A 20,740-nucleotide genomic window follows, 5' to 3' on the forward strand; every position below is an offset into this window, starting at 1 on the left:
CTTTTAGGATACCGGGTATCAGATTTGCACAATTCATACGCACAACGCTTCGGCATGTTTCCCTCGCTCGAAAGCTTGCCAGACCTCCCGCGCCTAGTTACAGTTGCTAAGCCACGATTGGCCTGTGGCGGTTTTCGGGCGTGGCTTAGCGAAGGGTCAATTGTAACAATGAGCACTCAAACACTAGCCTGGCTCCGCCCTCCTACGTACTTCCGCTCAATTTTAATTTTCCTTCAGTACTAGGTCTGGGATTGTGGTGTATTCTTTGGTTTTCTGAAATCAAAATTTCACCGGTCCAATCAGCGAACAGAGGGAGTGGCTGAGAACGATGACATTGATGTCGTGCGTTAGTTTGAGTTGTAGTTCAGTAATGGCAGCGGAGAAAGATGCGAGCGATCACTGTTCACTACACAGCATTTGCGGCAGATCCGAACCGAGCGGCGTATTGTTAATGATTAGACCCAGCTTCGACAGTTGACTGAATACATTATCACTGTCCTTAGTGTAAAATATACATTTAGAATGTGTTTACGGCCAGTTCAGGCGCATGACATACGTCATGACCAAACGTTAGCGATTGGTTATGGCAGATCCTGAGTGACTCTGGGCAGATCCAATAGTTTTTAACTTTAACAGAGTACTCGCCTACAAGGAAGTTAACGCTTTTCAATGGAGAGAGGCCAGACTCTCTGTACAAATGAAATGTACGAGAGTCTGGTAGAACTACTACCACTCAAACACACCAAACCAACAATTACTAAAAACACACACAAAAACTGATTTTGCACGGGCACTGCACTAGTTAGAGAAATGTTAGATCACAGTGAACTCACAATAAATTTGAGCGTTTAACACAATGATATCACAGCGGTCTCACATGGCGAGTTTACAGTATGAACGCACAGTAGTGCACTGTTACCTCACATTGCCCACATCATGAGTATCCTGGGAGCTCATGGTGAGATCAAATTGTTGACTGTGTAGGGAATGATTTCAGACATAGCCCACAATGTTATGAACGGGTGAGTATTTATCAGAGTCCTTAATGAGTGTGGCCAGGTGCAGGTGATTAGAATTCGGGTGCAGGTGATTAGAATTCGGGTAAAGGTGAACAAGTGGGTGGAGTTGTAAGGTCTGGATCTGATGGAGTTGCTGAATCCGTGACACTCAAAATCAAGTTAAAATAAGATAACATGAGAATAAGATGTTAATGTTCCAAATAATTACTATACAAAAAAGGCACATGGCCATTTTGCTTTATCTGAAATAGCAATCTGTTTTAATGTGTTTATTCTTGACAGATTTTGTCTAATGTGTAAACCGTATTCAAAACATGCAAAATGATGTGCATGTAAACGTGGTCATTAGTAGGCTACTCAAAAGTTTAATCAATGTCATATTGGTCTATCAAACTAAATATCAACAGCCAATGTACCCTTGACGCTTATTCTCACCTGGGATCATTATTCGGAAATAATATATCCAGCAGTATTGTACCCTAACGATTTGTTTTTCGTACGTAGCCTACACGCCGTGAAGCCTACTTAGTTTAAAACCAACAACGAACAAACCTTTAAAACAGACGGCCGCGCGAGCGGCGCGCGCACACACACACACACACACACACACACACGCACGCACGCACGCACACACAGACTGACGGGTACCGGAGTGATTTATATCAACGCCTACCTTTTGAGTGTGCTTGCGGAAGAGCCGTTACCTGGTTACAGGGGAGTGATGGAGCATTGAGTAATGTAATGTTCAGGACTCCACAGATATGAGTTTCTCTCTCGCTCGCTCGCCGAGTCAAGCCACCACGCGCTTTTCCTGCGGCATCTCCGGAGCGCGCAACCATCAGCTGCTCCAGGAAAAACGATTTAACCTGTGAATTAAGTTGAAAAATATCTCCACGAAGAGTCTTCAGTTTCTCATATAACCAATTGGACCAAGTTGGCCGACAAATCCTGCTTTGAGGTAGGAAACTTTACAAAGAGCAATTTTTGGGATTTGTTCATATAGTTTTTGGTCGGTGTATAAAGAGTTTAAAATGATTTAAAATAATACTTTGTAATAAATATTAGGCTAATGTAGATAAGTGCTGTGTGATATATTCTAGGCTACTTCAGGGCTCATCCGTGCTGCAGTAAACACCGTTGTTTTCCCAGTCAGTGTGAGCAAGACAGGTGAAGCGCAGGTGCTATTTACAGTAATTACTTCGTGTTAATAGAGCGTTAATGTTACTTAGTAACATCTTAGTAAAGTCTTCGATTCATATTGTAGCAACTGTCTTGTGGGCAATTATGATTATGGGCTATATAAATACTTTGTAAATATACTGTTTTTTAATGTGCAAGGGATTTCAGTGACATGGACATCCGTCATGGAGTAAAAAGTTGTAAACCCTTATATTTTGTGATTTTTGACATCCTTGCAAAAGCATTAAATGAACAGCAAAATTAGAATAGAAATAAAAAGAATAACAAGGTTGCAAATTTTGTGTAAATAAGCTTTCACTTAGTATCTGGTTTAGCAACATTTGGTTAATTGTAAAAAAAAATTCCCACTATAATAATATGGTTTAGAGATGGATGACTGCCGACAATACTACAATTTGTGAAAAAAAATTAGAAAAATGTCATTTGATTCTCTCTTTTCACTTCATGCTGTAGAATTTTTTATTTATTTTTGTGCCTTTAATATGTAAAAAGTACATGTATTCACTGAATATGAGAATACATGAGATTGAGTATTGCATTGAGCTTCATTACTAATACTAATACAGTAACAGAAGCCCCAACTCAAAAACCCACTGAGTATAAGCAAAGTAAATCGCACCTTTTGCTCTAGGAGAAAATGCAACTATGGCTATGACAGCAGTCAGTGCTGTTCACAGAAGAAGCCTGCTAAGAAATGCAGGCATACTAGCCAGTGAGCCAAGAGAACCAGTCTGTTCGATTCTCATTCAAGATGTGTCAGTTTTAACAGTGTAACTGGTGAACTAGCAGGCTCTGCTTACATGAAGCCATTTGAGAACATCTTGACCATGATCTTTCACAGACTGATAATTCCAAATCTTAGCATTGCAAATGTTTAGTTGTGGATAAAGATGACATTCTGTGGGTTTGCCTGGCCGCCAAGCTGGTATATATCCGTAGTCTGTCTTCTACATGAATAAAACAGAGTGAGAGAGGCTGATTGGAAAAATAATAATAATAATAATGGGGAGAGAGAGAGACAGAGTGAGAGTGGAAGGGCAGGAGTGATAAATATGTGCCCCCATCCACTACCTAATTAACAGCTCCTAGTCCTGTTCCCCTTTAGCTGACAGCCCTGACAGCCTGTCTCTTTAAATCAAATGTTCTCCGGGTATAACTGTTCATTCCACAAGTCTGTGGAGCATAAATTTTTGACATGTTTCTATAATAGCAGGAGATTTGTACATTATTGCACTGTTGTATGTTGTATGATGGTCTGATGTAATCCATTGTGATCTGCTGACTCTCACAAACATGTCTGGGTGCATCGAGTGTGTTAGTGTGTTGTGTTTTATTTTTACCCTCAGAACATGTCAGCACCTCTGTCAGTAGCCTTATAACTTTTCTCAGTGCGAGTGTTACTGTGTGAGTAACAGTAGGGCTGCATTGTCTCATCACATGCTTCTCTCCATCCTAACACTGCTCCAACTGTTCCACCCACATGCAGCACACACTTTACCATCTATCATATAGAAAGTTAATACAGCACACTAAACGTCTACCACTTGTTTTTCTGCTGGCAGAGATTTTTTTTTTAAAGATGTGCTTCCATAGTGTGAAAAGCATGGCTTTCAAATTAACATGTTGTTTTAGCTATTAATCAGTTATACTTTAAAAAATGCATAAAAACATTAACAATATTAATGATACTCCCTGACCCATAATGAGGGATATTCCTACCATCAATCTAAACTTACTATAGGCCAGTGACAGGCTTATGTTTATTGATATGAAAATAAAACAAATAATATATTGGCCTGTAAAGCTACTTTTTGTAATACCTATTCAATGCTTTCATCTGGCAAAATAATGTAAAGTTATGTGTTACATGTATATAAATACTTATTAAAATAAAAATATATTATAAATTGAATTAACTCAGTTAAAGGTTTTAATTGGTTGGCAGCCCTAGCAAAGAGTAACATAAAGTACATTCAGATCATTGCTGTAGTGATGCATAGATCAAATGGCTGCTGTCATATATGATGAATTTCTCTTTCTTTTTGTCTGTCTCTGTCTCTTTTTTTGTTAGCGTACTTATATGCAACCTTCATCTCCTATTTTCTGGCAGTGTGGGCAAAGTTCATCATTCCTTTTGCATTGTAAGAGGCTGATTAAATGCAGGGCTGATATTCAAAGATTTGCTTTTTCTCAGAGAGGTACAAATAATGCAAGGATGTCAGCTCTTGACGTTAAAAAAGAACACAACTGTGCCCAGGTGATTGAATGTCTTTCTATGTCTTTAAGGCTGAGATTGTTTCAGATAGGTTCAAGATATCTGATGCTATCAAGGCAGGAACTAATCAGATCAGCGTAGGGTGCCAAAGTAAGCAGTAATTTTTGTTTGAGGAGGTCTGGGTGACTTTTGCAGTCTTTAGTGTTTTAAGTCTGCAGCATTGCAGGGGAGATAAGTGTGTTGTTTGTTGGTGCTACTGAGCTCTGAGAGGAGATTGCAAATCTTTGAGAGATAAGTTTAGAAACAGTCTGGCAGGCGTGAACAGTGAATGTGTGGTTCTTAAGATCTAACTGAACCAGCAGGGATTGATAATCTCTCTTAGGACTGGCCGGTAACAATCAGTTACCACAGCTTTGGGCTAGGAATTTAAAAATAGTTCAGTCATGAAACTCTGGATGGCACAGGCTTATGGTCCTTTAAATTCAATATGCAAGCAATCACATTATTACTACATGGCACACGGTGATTGGCCTCTTCTGATCTTGCAGCCAATGAGATTGCTTGCTCAACATTTAAATAGTCTTTAAGCAACGTAAACACAAATTAATAATGAAATTAAAAGAACCATCTGATCATCCTCCATAACGTGGTCGCTATTGACATCTCATATTGTCTGTAAACTCTTGCGTTACCAAGTCAACAAATGACACATTTGTATTACATTACAAAGAAATTCGTTGGCTAATCAGCCCCACAGTGGGTTGCTCTGTTTGAGTCTTTATAAAAATATAGCCTAATTTTAAAATCCATTGACAATTTGAATAACTGGAAAAATCCTAGAAATCCATTGTCCAAAAAGTATGGTAGGCTATCACTGCATGGTGTTTCACTAAAAGGGTTAGTTCACTCAAAAATGAAAATGATGTCCTCATTTACTCATTACTCATTTACATGTCATTGTAAACCTGAATGACTAACTAGCTGCTGTGGAACACAAAAAGTGCATTTTTTTAAAATCTTGTGTGACACAAACCGTGACATGTGTTTGGTCACAATGTTCTGCTTGTCTAATAAAAAGTAGGCTAGATAATAATAAAAAGTAGATAATAATTAAAAATCCTTAAATAAAACAATTAAATTAGATAAAGGTCAAGTCAAGTCACATTTATTTATATAGTGCTTTTTACAATACAGATTGTTTCAAAGCAGCTTTACATAACATGAAAATATTGCAACAAAGTCTGTTTCTAGAAGAAAATAGCATCACAGTCCAGCTTAAGTAAAAAACATATTAATTTAGTTCATTTATACATATAGCCGCTCTGGAGAAAACCGTGATGTCATCGTCCAGCTCAGATCAGTTCTCATATAATGGTGTCAATGCAGGCAAATCAATATTAGATCGGTGCTTATAGGTTTACGATTGAAATCGATTTGTTTTCCCCCTACTTATAATCAATCTGCAGATGACAAAGAAATTGTTCAAAACAAGTTTTAACTTTATTTTGATTTTCCCTTCTGGGATTTGATCTGGATTTCCCCCTTGGGGTTAAAGTGAAACAACAAATCAGAAACAACAAGCCAAAAAGACAAGATGGCAGGCCCTGCCTTTATAAACAGTGAAAATGTAACATAACATAAAGTGGGGGGATTGGGGGATGTAAAAAAAAAAAAAAACTTGCATCACAATAAGTGTATTGTGATAAAATCCATGTTTACATGGTACAGTGACTGGTTTGCTACTGTTTTTTTTTATATAGCTTGACACATTTCACAATTAAATTAAATTCTTGTGATTTGATTATGATCTTGATTCAATGTCAATTTCTTTGGATAAATATTAGGTACAGTTCTCAAAGTCTCACCTTTTTTATAATTACAACGTTATAATATTTTAATGATATAGGTAAAAATATAATAAATATGTAATATATTTATAATATTTAGCTAAATACTCCTCCTTATAGCAATATTTTTAAGTCCAACTATGCTATGGTCATTAAATGGCTTTCCTGAGGTAAATGTAACGTTGCGTGACATATTGAATTGGCAAGTTCCGTCATGGTGTGAAGAGGTATAGAGCTGAGTATCATCGGCATAACCGTGAAAACTAGTCCAATGCTTCCTAATGATATCTCCCAAGGGTAGCATGTACAGGGTGAACTGGAATGGTCCTAATACTGAGCCTTGTGGTACTTCATACTGAACTTGTGATCAATAAGACATCTCTTCATTTACTGCTACAAACTGATAACGGTCAGATAAGTATGATTTAAACCATGCTAATGCAATTCCACTAATGCAAACATAATTTTCGAGTCTGTTTAAAAGAATGTTGTGGTCAATGTTATCAAATGCAGCACTAAGATCGAGTAACACTAATACAGATACAACTACGATCGGATGATAAGAGCAAATTATTTGTAACTCTGTATAACCTGGAAATCCTGACTGGAAATCCATGCAGATATAATTTCTTTCTAAAAAGGAACATAGTTGTGAGGATACTGCCTTTTCTAGTATCTTTAACAAAAAGGGTAGATTTGAGATCGGCCTGTAGTTGACTAATTCTCTACGATCACAGAGTTCACTAGTCACATCCAAAGCAGTATCTAAAGCCCTTGCATTCTTACTATCCTCGATTAAAGTTTGGATGCGTGTATCTAGTTATGAAATCTTCTCCGTCAGCCTGACTATCTCCCTGCATTTATCACATGTAAAGCCCTCACTGACAGAGAAGATTTAGATTTGCATGCATCTGTGCAATAACAATGCCAGAACCCAGTTACACTGAGTATTTTAACAGATCATGTCATCAGCAGTCTAAATAGCATGAGAATGGTCTCTTTAAGTGTGCAATATTTTTAAAATAAGTAATGCAAACAAGACGGAATGAAAACACTAATTACCAATGCATTGTCCCTTGACAGAGAAAAGAAACAGAGAGTGCATGGTCTGACATTTAACACAAGTAAAATCATCCTCCTCATCTTAGGTGTATAATTGTGGTTCTAGAGCTCAAACATCTTAACATGTTTCATCCTATGAGACGAATGTGTACAACTAAATACTCGTATGTGATTGAATCTAGGAAACTTCACCAGAGAGCAGCTTTACGGCTGTATGACCAGCAAGGGCCAGTGATCTGATTAGCTGATGGGAACACTATGGAGATTGAGAATAATATTTAAAACAGAACGTATTGCTCAGGGACACAAAGGTGACACCACATAGCAGATGTTTATAAAACATTCATAGGTGATCTTTAGTAATATTCATCAGACTTTTTTTTTAGCTGTCCTGTTTTTCACTGTAGAGATCACTTCTCTGTAACTGGGTGCATTTCTCATTACCATTCTTTTCATGTAATGAATTATTCTTTTTTGTTCCCCTCAAATTCTTTTGGTAACACTTTTTTTTTTTTACAGTGTCCTTGTTGCATTTAGTTATTATAGTAATAATTATAAATTTTGCATAATTACATGCAACTAACCCTAAACCAAACCCTAAGTTATCCTAAATCTAATCATATTAGTACATTTAGTTAATTAAAAATGACATTTAAAAAGATGGATAGAAAAAAAAAACTGTGTGCTGTAATTTAGCATATTCCAGTGTTGATCAATGCAATATTGTTTTATAGTTCATGCATAACGTGACAAAACGACATCAAAATAACTATCAAACTTATTTCAAACTTAATAGAAGCTTATTTGTATCCTACAACATGAGATGTCGTGTTAATCTCTCACTGTCTGTATAATGCATGTGCATCTGTTTGGGAATTGGAAATGTTCTTTATTAATGAGGCAGTATCCAGCAGAGATTTCGCTTCTAGGAAAAATGCAAATAGAAATATTTGTAAATATTTTAATTGTAACATTGTGCATGTATGCAAAACTTGGAAACAAATGTTAACTGATCATGTCTACACGGATGCAGCATGTTTCCACGCCAAAGTTTCTGTAATTTTTTTTCTGTCTGACTAAACAATATCACTTCTTTACAACAACATATTGGTCCTATCTCAAATGCATCTCTTGCAGTCCTCCTCTGAGAGACACATTGTTGAGCTAATGCCGGAGAGTCTGGAGCCCATAACAGGGCAGGGTCAGCAAAAGTGAGCTTGCTTATGAATCATAACCTGACAAATGGGACACCCTGGTGTTGTGAACTTCACAGACCAAAATAACATGCAACATGCAAACGCCACATCAAGTTATTTCCATGATAAAGATTAAGTTGATGTGAGTCTCTAGTTGAATTGTACTTAGCCAGTAATGATTATCATAATCTCCATGTCATATCACATTCACTACAGACATGTATGTCCTAAACAATAAACCAAATAATAAAGGACATAATTTTACAGGGACACGCAGATCATTTTGTGGTTGATTTAATATGTCCATGCAGTTATTTTGTTGTTGATGTTAATTAGGCTGTTATGGTCATAAAACATTAGTTCTGCAATTCAGCTGATAAATTCCTGCTAAGTAATTAATTTAAAATCAGTTCAAACCGGCATAAATGAGTCGTATCTGTGGTTCTCTGTCTAGGTTAATTTATCAATCAATCCTTACAAATGTCTGCAATGAACTATAACAATTATAATTCCCAATACAGAGGTTAGGTAATTGTACACCATTCTTTTTTGTTGAGTTACGTTGACTGCAATTGTAATCTTGCGTATACTTGCGTTAAGACTTTCAGTGCAAATTCTGTCTAAACTGACATCAAAGATGGCCTACTCATGGTTCCCTCTAGAATCATCATTTTGATTGGATTTTCTTACGAGGAGCATGTTGTTATCAAATAAAATAGAGCATACGGTGTCCATTTGAAGTATGATAAAGAAGTCTATTAAATGTTGAAAAAGATAAAAAGTCAAAAGTGAACATGGAGGCTGCATGATTATGACATTAATATTCTTCCCCTTGTAATTCCAAATGTTAATTTCAATATTTGCAATTAAAATATTTATTGTAGGTGGTAATGGCATTTTGATGAATCCATCCCATTATAATCAGTAAAGCTGCAAGTTTCATGTGACCGTTTGAGACCACCGTACATGCACCACGTTCTGCAGAACACTTTGCAGTTTCATTGGGTAGGCGATTACATCCTCTGCTTTGCAAGCTAGCGGTACATGTAACATGGATCAAATCAAATTACTACCAATGCTTTTCACTTCGTTTGTATGCCGTTGTTTGACCCGCTGTCTTTCATCTCAGCCCCCCTTAAGATCTGTAATTAAGTCAGCTGTCAGCACTCTTGAAATCTGTGATTAGATGATCTCTCTACACCTTTGCTAAAAACAGCAGCTGCAGTAAAACTGTCTGAGGTTATTTCACTCCGAATCAATGCCTTAAAAGTCATTCGAATACTTTTTAAGTTCATTACATGATGCATTCTCCTGCTCTAATCAGTGGAGTAATCATTTCTGCGCTCCTCGTGTCAGTTGATGTTCAGCTCTAATTTTATGGAAAGTAAAACTTTAATCATGCATCTATGGATCCGACTGCTTAAAACACACTTATTAGAATCAGTTGTCATTAATGATACGCTTAAAGTTTCGATTAATTGGCTATCAAATTCATACATACAACGCAGATATCTGTGATTGGTGGTAAACACACGCTGTAAATGCAATGCTGTAATTGACAATGCAATTAGTTAATTGTGAAAATTATATTAACATCCCTACTAGTGCATTGAGTCAAGCATCTCTCAAAACAAATTAAACAAAAAGACAAGATAAGATTGTATCTTTCACTAATTGGTGTTTTTTTCTGCTGGTGTTGGTGGGGAAGGGGGTAGTGTACGAATGTCATTGTTCTTAGCAATTGTCCAGTAGAAAATGCCAAATGGTCAGATGAATGCCATATGACCACTGAATGGATGATTGGCTCGAATGCTTGAAGGGATGAATGCTCCCTTCAAGCAGTGGGTGCGAGAAGACAGATTAAAAGTGAGCATTTGTTCAAACAATACTGACCTCTCTGAGCAGAGCAGGTCTCTGTCTACAAAGCAATGAGATGGAAGGAGAGGAGAAAGGGACAGGGAGATGGGCACAGCGTTGAATGATGAATTATGCATTGCTCTCACCATTGTCCATAACCTTTCAGAAAAGTATCCTCCCTAAGTTTGATTTTTTTTTAGCTCATGTTAAAGGTGGGGTAAGTGATATTTCGAAAACGCTGTTGGACATTGTTGATATTTAAAATTAACCCAAACAAACACACCCCTCACTTCATTGCTCCGCCTCCAAAACTCACCATCCAATCCTAACCGCCCTGCACAGAGTCAATCTCGAACCACGATCGCCAGCATGCGAGGCAAGTGCACTAACAATGACGCTAAAAAACATTGCATTCCTTAGCAGTCGTCAGCGTGACTCTCTGGCCTCCGTTAAAGGGATATAGTTCACTTTAAAATGAAAATTCTGTCATCCTATACTCACCCTCAAGTTGTTTCAAACCTGTATGAATTTCTTTCTTCTGCTGAACACAAAGGAAGATATTTTGAAAAATGTCAGTAACAAAACAGTTACAAGGACCCATTGACTTCCATGGTATTTTTTTCTTTCCTACTATGGAAGTCAATGGGACCTGGAACAAAACGGGAACTGTTTTGTTACTGACATTTTTCAAAATATCTTCCTTTGTGTTCAGCAGAAGAAAGAAATTCATACAGTTTTGAAACAACTTGAGGGTGAGTAAATGATGACAGAATTTTCATTTTAAAGTGAACTATATCCCTTTAAGCACCCAATCCAAGAGTGGATGTCTGCTTATCATAGCAGAAGCACAATAAAATAATGCATCACGAAAAATAAAGTGCCGATGATGAACGAATGACAAGGAACCACAATTTTTTTTGATAAAACTGAGTCTGATGGGTTGTCACACTCCATTTCAACAATATAGTAAAGATCATGTAATGGTGGACATCTAAGCTTAATCATAATGCTTCTTTGCTTTGCTTCAAAATCAGCCTGTGCGGTGCAATGTCATTATAAATAGTTTTTTTTCTGCCTTCATGTCTAATTCATCCATGTAACTTTAAAAGACTCAATTAACATTAAAATACTGCAAAAAGCGCTGCTTGCACACTTCGTCTTAATGAAATCAATCATTTGATCATCTGAGAAGTTTTTTAAGCAAAACCGGAGCCAGAAAAATGTTTTTGATGGTTTGGATAGCTATTTAATCATGAAGGTTACGCGCGTGGAGCCGTGTGAATGTCAGGGACTTAAAAGATCACAGCCTTTCTTCTCTTGCTTTTATCTCTTTTCACTTATTATTCTCTTTGTTTGACTTGCACTTTTATTCTGTTCTACATTCATTTTAAACATGACATTGAATACTACTTTCATCTGTTTTGGGGGACAAATCTTTGTAACTCTATAAATATTTTCATAATGAATTAGCTTTCATTACAATGTAACGTCATTAGAAGACTTTATTCTGAAATGTTTCAAAATACTATCTTCTGCTTTCGATAGCAGGGAGCTTCAAAGAATGAAGCACAGTAATTGTCAATGCACATTTTAGACATTTCTAAATTCTAAAAACAAAACAGGTTAATAATTTAATAATTAAAAAATGTTGTCTGGTATACAATGAGTTCTTGCTGGTATCCAGTGTCTTCCATTTTATATATAAACTTAACTTATGGCTGCCTATTACTTTAAACCTCAATATAGAGCATGCTGATGGAAGTTCTTCTCGGCATGTTTTCCCCTGTCTCTCTGTATGAATGCTGCTGCAGTGGTCTAGAGTCAATTTATCTTCCAAATAGTCTCTGCTTCTAGTTGTAATTGGAAAGGTGAGAGAGAGAGATTAAATAGAAATGGAGAGAGGCAGGTGTGAATATCTAACATAACAAGCTTTTCTATTTCAAACAAAGAGATGTGGAACAGAGTGCATCACCTGATCCAACTTAATATTATCTCTGACTGTTAAAGACTGTTAATGATATGGGCAAATAAAAATAAATCTGTCATTTACTCAACCTTATCCTGTTCTAAACCTGTATGCATTTCTTTCTTGAGTGAATGATGAGAGAATTTTCATTTTTGATTTAAAGATAACCAAGGACAGTATATAATCAGAATAAACATGCACCACGTGCCACGTGCATTGACCGACTGTGAATGGGCTTCTAATCATCTGCTCAGTCAGTTCTGAGTCCCAGTGGGCATGATTGTTAATAAAATGTCAATTATTAGCTGTAGTGCATACGCCACATGTGGGAGTGCAGTGTTTGAACTGCAGAATGAATGTACACCAAGACAAGCCAAAACTCAAATATCTCTGCAGAGTCAGTCTCATTGCCATCACTGCAATTGTTTCCTGTCTGACATGAAGTGCATCTCTCACCCTTTATTCATTCGTTCTATTTTAATAATGTTGTTTTAAATGACTATTCCCAGCAGAGCAAACCTTGCTTATGTTCCATCATGCTTTGCTTTAGAATTTAATAGTCACTGTTCTTATTTGTTTTTCCATATTTCAAGTCTATGCAGTGCTAATGTTTTGTGTTGCTTCCATTTTAATGGTTCAGCAAGGTACTGCTGAAGCAGACTTTTCATACTGAGCATCACACATACACTGGATAATTGGCATGCCTGATTGCCTAAGGGACAGAAATAACACCATCCAGAGCCATGTGAGTGTTTTTACGATGAAATGTCCTCTGCAATCCCTTTTCATGTATGTTGACCAGTGTTTAGTTCTCAACCAGGGCACCTCTGGAAAGTAACTTTCAAGGTATAATCTAAAACCTGGAATTATAATATATAATTACATTTCCATGGTCATTATATACAATAATATTTAATTATAGTAATAAATTATATATTTTATGTAATATATCTGATTTAATTCAAATAAAAAAAACTCTAAAATCCAGGTGTTCTACATGTAAACTGAACATATTTCTTACTCTGATGAAAATGCACCACTCATTTTTTCGCACTCTTTTTTCCCACACTGCAGCACAGAGGTCTGTGAAGAAACCTTAAAAGCTTTATAAACTGCATACATTCACCTCTGACACATCGGACACAAAGTACAGTCTGATTTAGATGAATGCTGCTGATTAATGTTGAGATTTGGAGTGGCACACATATATTTAGTAAAGTTTAAAAGAGATTTGCAAATGGTAGAAGACAAAGAACTTTGCATAATTTGAACTTATTCAATTGTGTTCGACAATCAGTGTTTTTTCCCCCTACTTATCCAGACCTGGAAATTACTCAAATCAAATTCCATATTTTTCTGACTACTCCTAGGTTCATTCAACACTTGCCCACTCCTGCAGAGCGGCAAACGTGTTCCCTGCTACAATGAATTGAATCCTGTCTGGTCTTGTTTATTTTAGTTCTCATTTGCAGCAATCTTGCACACACACCTGATATATCACTTTTAATATAATGGTTAAAAAAACATATATAATAGTAATTATTAATTTATATATATAGGCTACATTGTTTTTTGTTTTTTTTACAAAAGTTTAAATCTCATTACAGATTTCATGTTTAAATGAAATTTCAAAAGGCATCATTGTCATGTTTGGCATCAAATAAATGTGATCCTTTGAATATAGTCCTGGGTCTTGAGCTCAGAAATGTTGAGAACCACTGATCTAGTATTGTATGTTTTCACTTAGTAAGCTATATTCAGATTTGCAAAAACAGTGTGAAACAAACTTGCTAACAATGGTGCTTTTGTCTGTAGATTATGCATTTATTGAATGTGAGAGTGCATTGAGTGAGAAATGATAGTTTGTGGTTGTTCTCTGTGCAGGACAATGGCCCCCAGCTGAAGGCAGTGACGGCAAGAGGGTGAGATGGAGCTGACCTCAACAGACGCCTCTGCTGCGCTGGGCTTATGGGGCAACAGCTCCATTCCTGGTTTCCTCTTTAATGAGAGCGTTCTCAATGACACCTGTTTCCTCAATTCTTCAAACTGCACCAATGAGACAGATCCGGAGAACCGAGCAGGAACAAGCATGGCAGGAATCCTCATCCCTCTCATTTACATAATCGTCTGCGTCGTCGGCCTGGGAGGAAACTCTCTGGTCATTCACATAGTCCTGCACTACTCCAAGACGGAGTCGGTGACCAACATCTACATCCTGAATCTAGCTATAGCCGATGAGCTCTTCATGCTGGGCCTTCCATTCCTCGCCGTGCAGAATGCCATGCACTCCTGGCCCTTTGGCTCATTCACGTGCAGGTTGGTCATGACCGTCGACGGCATTAACCAGTTTACCAGCATTTTCTGCCTCACTGTAATGAGCATCGATCGCTACCTGGCCGTGGTTCATCCTATTCGGTCCTCTAAATGGAGGCGACCGCAGGTGGCCAAGGCTGTAAATGGAACAATCTGGGCTGTCTCCTTTTTGGTGGTCTTGCCCGTGGTGATTTTTGCAAATGTGCAACGGGAAGGAGGAATCTGCAATATCATATGGCCGGAGCCAGCCAACATCTGGGGAGCAGCATTTATAATTTACACCTCCACAGTAGGCTTTTTCTTTCCCTTGCTAGTCATCTGCATGTGCTATCTCCTCATTGTGATCAAGATCCGCAGCTCGGGAAAGAAGGTTCATGCCACGTCAACCAAACGCCGCAAGTCAGAGCGAAAGGTCACACGAATGGTGGTGATAGTGGTGGCTGTGTTTGTTTTCTGCTGGATGCCATTTTACGCCCTCAACATCATAAACCTGGTGGAATCGCTCCGTGACGAGCCGCAGGGACTGCATCTGTTCGTAGTGGTACTTTCTTATGCTAACAGCTGCGCTAACCCTATAGTTTATGGCTTCCTTTCGGACAACTTCAAGCGGGGTTTCCGGAAGGCCTTATGCCGCTCATCTCGAAGGGTCGAGAACCACGAGCCCACCGAGCAGCAGCAGCAGCATCGGGAGGAACGAAGAAGAGTGCTGATGCCCAGGGAAAGCCTTAAAAGAGCAGCGAGAGCTGAAGAGGATGAGGAAGAAGAAGAGGACAGGGAGGAAGTGACGGAGATGACGGAAATTTGCAGGATTACTCAGAATGGAAACGGAAGCGGACAACCTGAAAGTACCAGAGCCCTATTCTTAGAGCGACCCTCGGGTACAGGGGTTTCTGCGACGTGTTCGCCTGACAGGAGAGGCACGGGTGGGGATGCTGTTGGTAAAGGACCGGGATTTGGGCTTGGTGCAACCTTGCTGAATGGGGCCAAAAATGGGAATGCAAAAACACTGCCAGAAGAACCGGTGGAGAAGAACGCCTCTCTGGAGATCAGCTACTTGTAAACTTTTGATTGGTGTCAGCTGGAAAAATAGTATTATTGTACCTGCCTCCCTGAGATCTGTTCAGTTTGTAGTTACTTTCTTTCCTGGAGACTATCAATTTATTGTCTTATATACATTTTAATTATTATTATTGTCTTAATGTCTGAGTTTAATATTAAGTTTCCTTCTAGTAATTAGACTTAATGATATGGAAGTGTGGAAACCCATTTTACAATGGGTTTTCACAGCATTCCATGGTATCAGAACCTATATGAGACCAGCACCACAATATGTGAAACATCTATGTGCCTTTTTCTAAATTTATTTAGGAGATTTGATCAATGCAATGAATCCATGGCTACGACTGGGCACTAGATCAGTAAGTACATTTACATGGACTTTTGCTTGATTATAACTGTGCATGTAAGCGTACTTAGTGAGACTTGTAGCATATTAATATGTGATAAAATAATAGAGATTTTGTACATGTAAACAGCTCAGTAATGATATACGATACAAATTCCTACATCGGATTATAGTTCTCTGTAAATATTTTTTTTAAATTAAGTGTACACTAACTGAAATCTGCTGCAAACAGTTTTCAAATTCAATTGAATCACATTGTTATATTATACAGTTTTGTCCTGTCTATCAGTTGCGTTCTTGTTTATTGGAATTTTTTTGAATATTACACAAATATTCAACATGACATGATCATCTGCCCTAAAACGGAATGTTCATTATCCAGATTATCATTTATGATATATTATTAAACTGTTAATGCACCACTGTTTAACTATTTTTAACCAATGATAAATTACCTCCCTATCACCCCTTAACCCATCCACCCAAAAGACAAACATACACACAGGTACTGAACATAAAGGGTTAGTTCACCCCCAAAAAAAGTTCTGTCATCATTCACTCACCCTCAAATGTTTCAAACCTGTATGAATTTCCTTCTTCTGCTGAACGCAAAAGGAGATATTTTGAAGAATGTCTGTAACCAAACAGTTGATGGGCCTCATTGACTTTGATAGTATTTTTTCTTCCGTACTATGGAAGTCAAAGTGGCCCATCAACTGTTTGGTTACAGACATTCTTCAAAATATCTTCTTTTGCGTTCAGCAGAAGAAAGAAATTCATACAGGTTTGGAATGACTTGAGGATGAGTAAATAATGACAGAATTTTCATTTTTGGGTGAACTAAAGGATAGTTCAACTAAAATGAAAAGTTCATTATTTACTCATCCTCAAGTCATTCCAAACTTATATGCCTTTCCAAAGTCATATGTCCACAAGGTAAAAAAAAAAAAAAAAAACTTTACCATAGAGTAGTCCCTATGTCTATTTTAATCAATACGACATGTATGTGTGGGGGACAGAAATTTAAGTTGTTGTTCACTGATTACTGCTTTTGACACAGTTATTATGTAACTTAAGACTTGGAATATAGAGGCATATAGACTACTTTTATGATACTTTTTAATGTATTTGGTCATTTTGGGAGTTTGGAAGACACCATGAACTTCAGTTGCATGGAAAAGAGCTGTGTGGCGATTCTTCTAATAGTCTCTATTTGTGTTCTAATGAAAATATAACGACATACAAGTTTAGAACAGCAAGAGGGTGAACAAATAATGAAAGAAAAATAGTTTATTTAACATAAACAACACCAGGTCTTTGAGCCTAACCTTAGGACCAATGGTTTTATCCAACATATGCTTAAGAGGTTTAAGTGCCTCTAATTATAATGTAATGTATGCTTTAATTCCACACACAGACAGCATATGCTAAACATACATTAAAATTCCAACGTGTCCCTTCCCAGTGCCGTAATATGCTTATGTGACATTCAGATACCCTTTTCTGAGTGTTATAAATAAACGTTAACTATTGAGATCATAGCAAGCACTAACATATCAACTACACTCCCCACCGACCTACGCCACCTCCTCCTACGCACAGGCTTACACTCAGATGGGTTTGGAGGCGTATAGAAAGCCATTGCAGACACATTAGAGAGAGAGAGAGAGAGAGAGAGAGAGAGAGAGAGATAGAGAGAGACCATTTCTATAATGACTAGGCTATGTGGATTTCACAGCTTTCGTTCAGACCTGATTGTTTAAATATAAAAAAAGAATGTGTAAAAAGCTGTGTGACGATGTTATTCTGCTGGTTATTTTTAATTGTTGTGCTATGTAACATTTATTGCACACTGTGTTTACTATCGACCCGCTCAGAGAAGCTGCCGTTTGTGGCTGTGGGAAGAGAGGCGCCCATCCTGTGACCTTCTGATTGGACAGCTCTCCGTATCTAAATGAATCTCTGTGATTCACTGGACGCTTGACACCCACCGGGGCCCACCCACACATGATATGGATGCACAAAGAGGCAAATAATGCTGAAGGCTGCTTGTGAACGCTGTGATATTATTCATTTCTTGGCGCAGACTTATATGGGCCTCTTGTGCAAACAAAGCCATTTGCTCAAGGATACAAATAAAAATACATAGTTGCCCATGTTTCCTTAGTCAGTACTTTAGCATTTTCATGTTCAAATTGTTTTTTTTTTGTTTTTTTGTAACACCAAATGTATAATCTTCTGTTAGTTTCAGCTCTTTAAAGTATATAAAACATTGTCCTTTACTGAAGGGTTATTCATTTTAAATTGTTTAAATGTTGGAACCATGTAAGTACATGAACGCAGACACATCTTGCTACGAAAGCTCGATTTCACACAAGTAGGCTACACGTTGCATTCTCAGCGTTGCCGCATAAGGTGCTATAGAGGTTAGGGATGACATATTTTTGTTGGGCAAAACCTGGAAACAAGTTAGCATTTTAGTACTTCCGGTTCCATCGTCCTGAAGTTGGGTTCAGTGTTTTTTGCATTGGTTTTTGGTTAAATGCCTGAAATAAGGTCTGTGGTTAACACAAGCTGAAGATATTTTTACGTTTTGTTCTACAACATCAAAAAAACACATCTGTAATACTCCCTTGTGATTTTTGTTTTGTTTTAAAGCTTTTACTTATTGCCAAACTACAAAGCTTGTCGGGGACATAAAACATCATCATGCAGAACAGGTAAGCTCATCTACTTACTAGATCGCTTTCGTAACCTCATTGTGACTATTCTAATTTTAACTTTAAGGCAAAATGTTTTTTTAAATAAAGACAAAAAAAGTTTAGTGATATTGATGACTTAGTGAGTCATGTGGCTGTGGTTTAGTTCATAAGTGTTCAGTCCTGCTCCTTGGAGGGCCACTGTCCTGAAGAGTTCAACTCCAACCTCCATTAAACACACCTGAACCAGCTAATCAAGGTCTTACTAGGCATATAAACTTCCAGGCATGTTTGTTGAAGGTATGTTTGAGCTAAACTCTGCAGAACAGTGGCCCTCCAGGATCGAGTTTGGATTTATATGTTAAAGGGATGGTTCAGAGTAATTTCAAGGGTCCTTTGCACAATGACCTCGAGCCAAAACAATTTGGATATACCAAAGAAAACTGTCAGGACTTTTACGGACTTTCCCAACTCGATGTCCAGGTCATGGTGCAAAGGACCCTAGGTTGAAATTACTCCGAACCATCCCTTTAAGCTTACGATTGTATTTAGGCTTCAAAATTCATTGAAGCACAAGTGCGCTTGTTAAGATTATCATGCCGAACAATAGATATAAGAATCGTAATTTTTTGTTGGTCACAAAAGAGCTTGTTTTCTGCAATAATCCAAAAGCCAATGGAAAAATCCTATTAAAGTTAGTATGTTTATACCACTCACCAGAATAATAACCAACCCATCCATTTCAATGTTAGCGACACCTGGATGTAACTCTATCGCCCCCCTTGAGGTTTGTTAAGGTGCATATTAGATATTTTTTTCTGCAAAAAAGTCCATTGTCTATTGTCAGTTGTTTAGTAATGTATGAATCAAAGCTCAGAAGTCACTTTCAAACCAAGCAGCTTTCTCTTGGTCAACGCAGTGAATTTTGCTTGACTAGCTTGAACCATCACGAAAATCTATCGCCCTCATGCAAAATTCCCCATCACATGGATTCCTACTGAAATTACTGAATTTTGCCTTCGAAAATTTGCCAAACAACACACATGTGTCTGTGTTCACGTACTTGGGTACTAGCTAAAATGTTCTTTTTAAACTGTTTTGCTAACACTGAAGGGTGCATTTTGTGTAAGATTAAATGAGTCCTTTCATGTAAATCACTGTGTGTTAGTCTGAAATGTACCAAATTCTAGATTTATATATAAATAAATATTTTGTCTCTGTGACTGTGCTTTGTATTCTTTGTTCATGTTGTTATTTGTTTTTATTTCTTCAAATTATACTTATTGTTGGCCTAGAAGCCCAGACATACTAGGTTTTCTTCTTAATCATAGCTGCTTGATTTTTTTATTTTATTTTTCAGAAATCAGAATTATGACATTGATCAGAAAAAAAGAGAACTTTAACAAATCAATTCCTCACAAAACTGCCTTCTAAGAACAACACTGCAGGCATTGAAAACAGGCACAATTGAACCTGACATTTTTTATTTAATAAATAACTTGCAACTAAATTTAGCTTGACATAATAGAAACCATACTGAGTACCATGAGTGGAACATAACGTATGCACTTGTTTGTGTGTATAGTGCACTTGTTTGTGTGTATTTCTTTTCTTTTGAGGGAGATGTTTGAGCATGAACTAGCCAGTGACTACACAACGCTATAGCCAAGGACTGTTTTGAAGAAAAGTCAGGGCTTTTAAAGCTGAAGTAATGATGCAAGAAGAAAGTGAGATCAATAGTCCTTCTCGTCATAAGGCAATAAAAGCAGTCAATCAATGTCAATGTCTTGCTGTTTCTTTTTTTAAACCCAATAATAAATATGTAATAAGTGTTGCAGCACCCCAAGCAAATCTGTAGGTCTGGTAGATGTTAAAGGACAAGTTCGGTATTTTACACTTAAAGCCCTGTTTTCAGATCGTTTCTGATGAAATAGAACGGTTAAGATTGAAATTTAGACACA

General features: G+C 37.4%; 2 protein-coding genes across 3 annotated transcripts in view; one reads left to right on the top strand and one right to left on the bottom strand.

Annotated features, from left to right (window-relative positions):
• The window catches only part of cyth4a (cytohesin 4a), a 97,267-nt gene that overhangs the window by 48,559 nt on the left and 27,968 nt on the right, over window positions 1-20,740 (bottom strand). The window lies entirely within an intron of this gene.
• Window positions 1,850-17,993, top strand: LOC307002506 (somatostatin receptor 3). 2 transcript variants are annotated; one of them, XR_013798486.1, is made up of 3 exons: window positions 1,850-1,977; window positions 14,247-16,093; window positions 17,958-17,993. XR_013798486.1 is itself a non-coding variant. In XM_079620177.1 (2 exons), the coding sequence occupies exon 2, from the start codon at window positions 14,290-14,292 to the stop codon at window positions 15,733-15,735; it is 1,446 nt and encodes a 481-aa protein (XP_079476303.1). In that variant the 5' UTR covers window positions 1,850-1,977; window positions 14,247-14,289; the 3' UTR covers window positions 15,736-16,637. The 2 variants fall into 2 exon arrangements, 1 of the variants encoding a protein (XP_079476303.1); XM_079620177.1 differs by lacking the exon at window positions 17,958-17,993 and having other exon boundaries at window positions 14,247-16,637.

Source organism: Phoxinus phoxinus (genome assembly GCF_949152265.1).
Source record: "Phoxinus phoxinus genome assembly, chromosome: 1".
Lineage (NCBI taxonomy): Eukaryota > Metazoa > Chordata > Actinopteri > Cypriniformes > Leuciscidae > Phoxinus > Phoxinus phoxinus.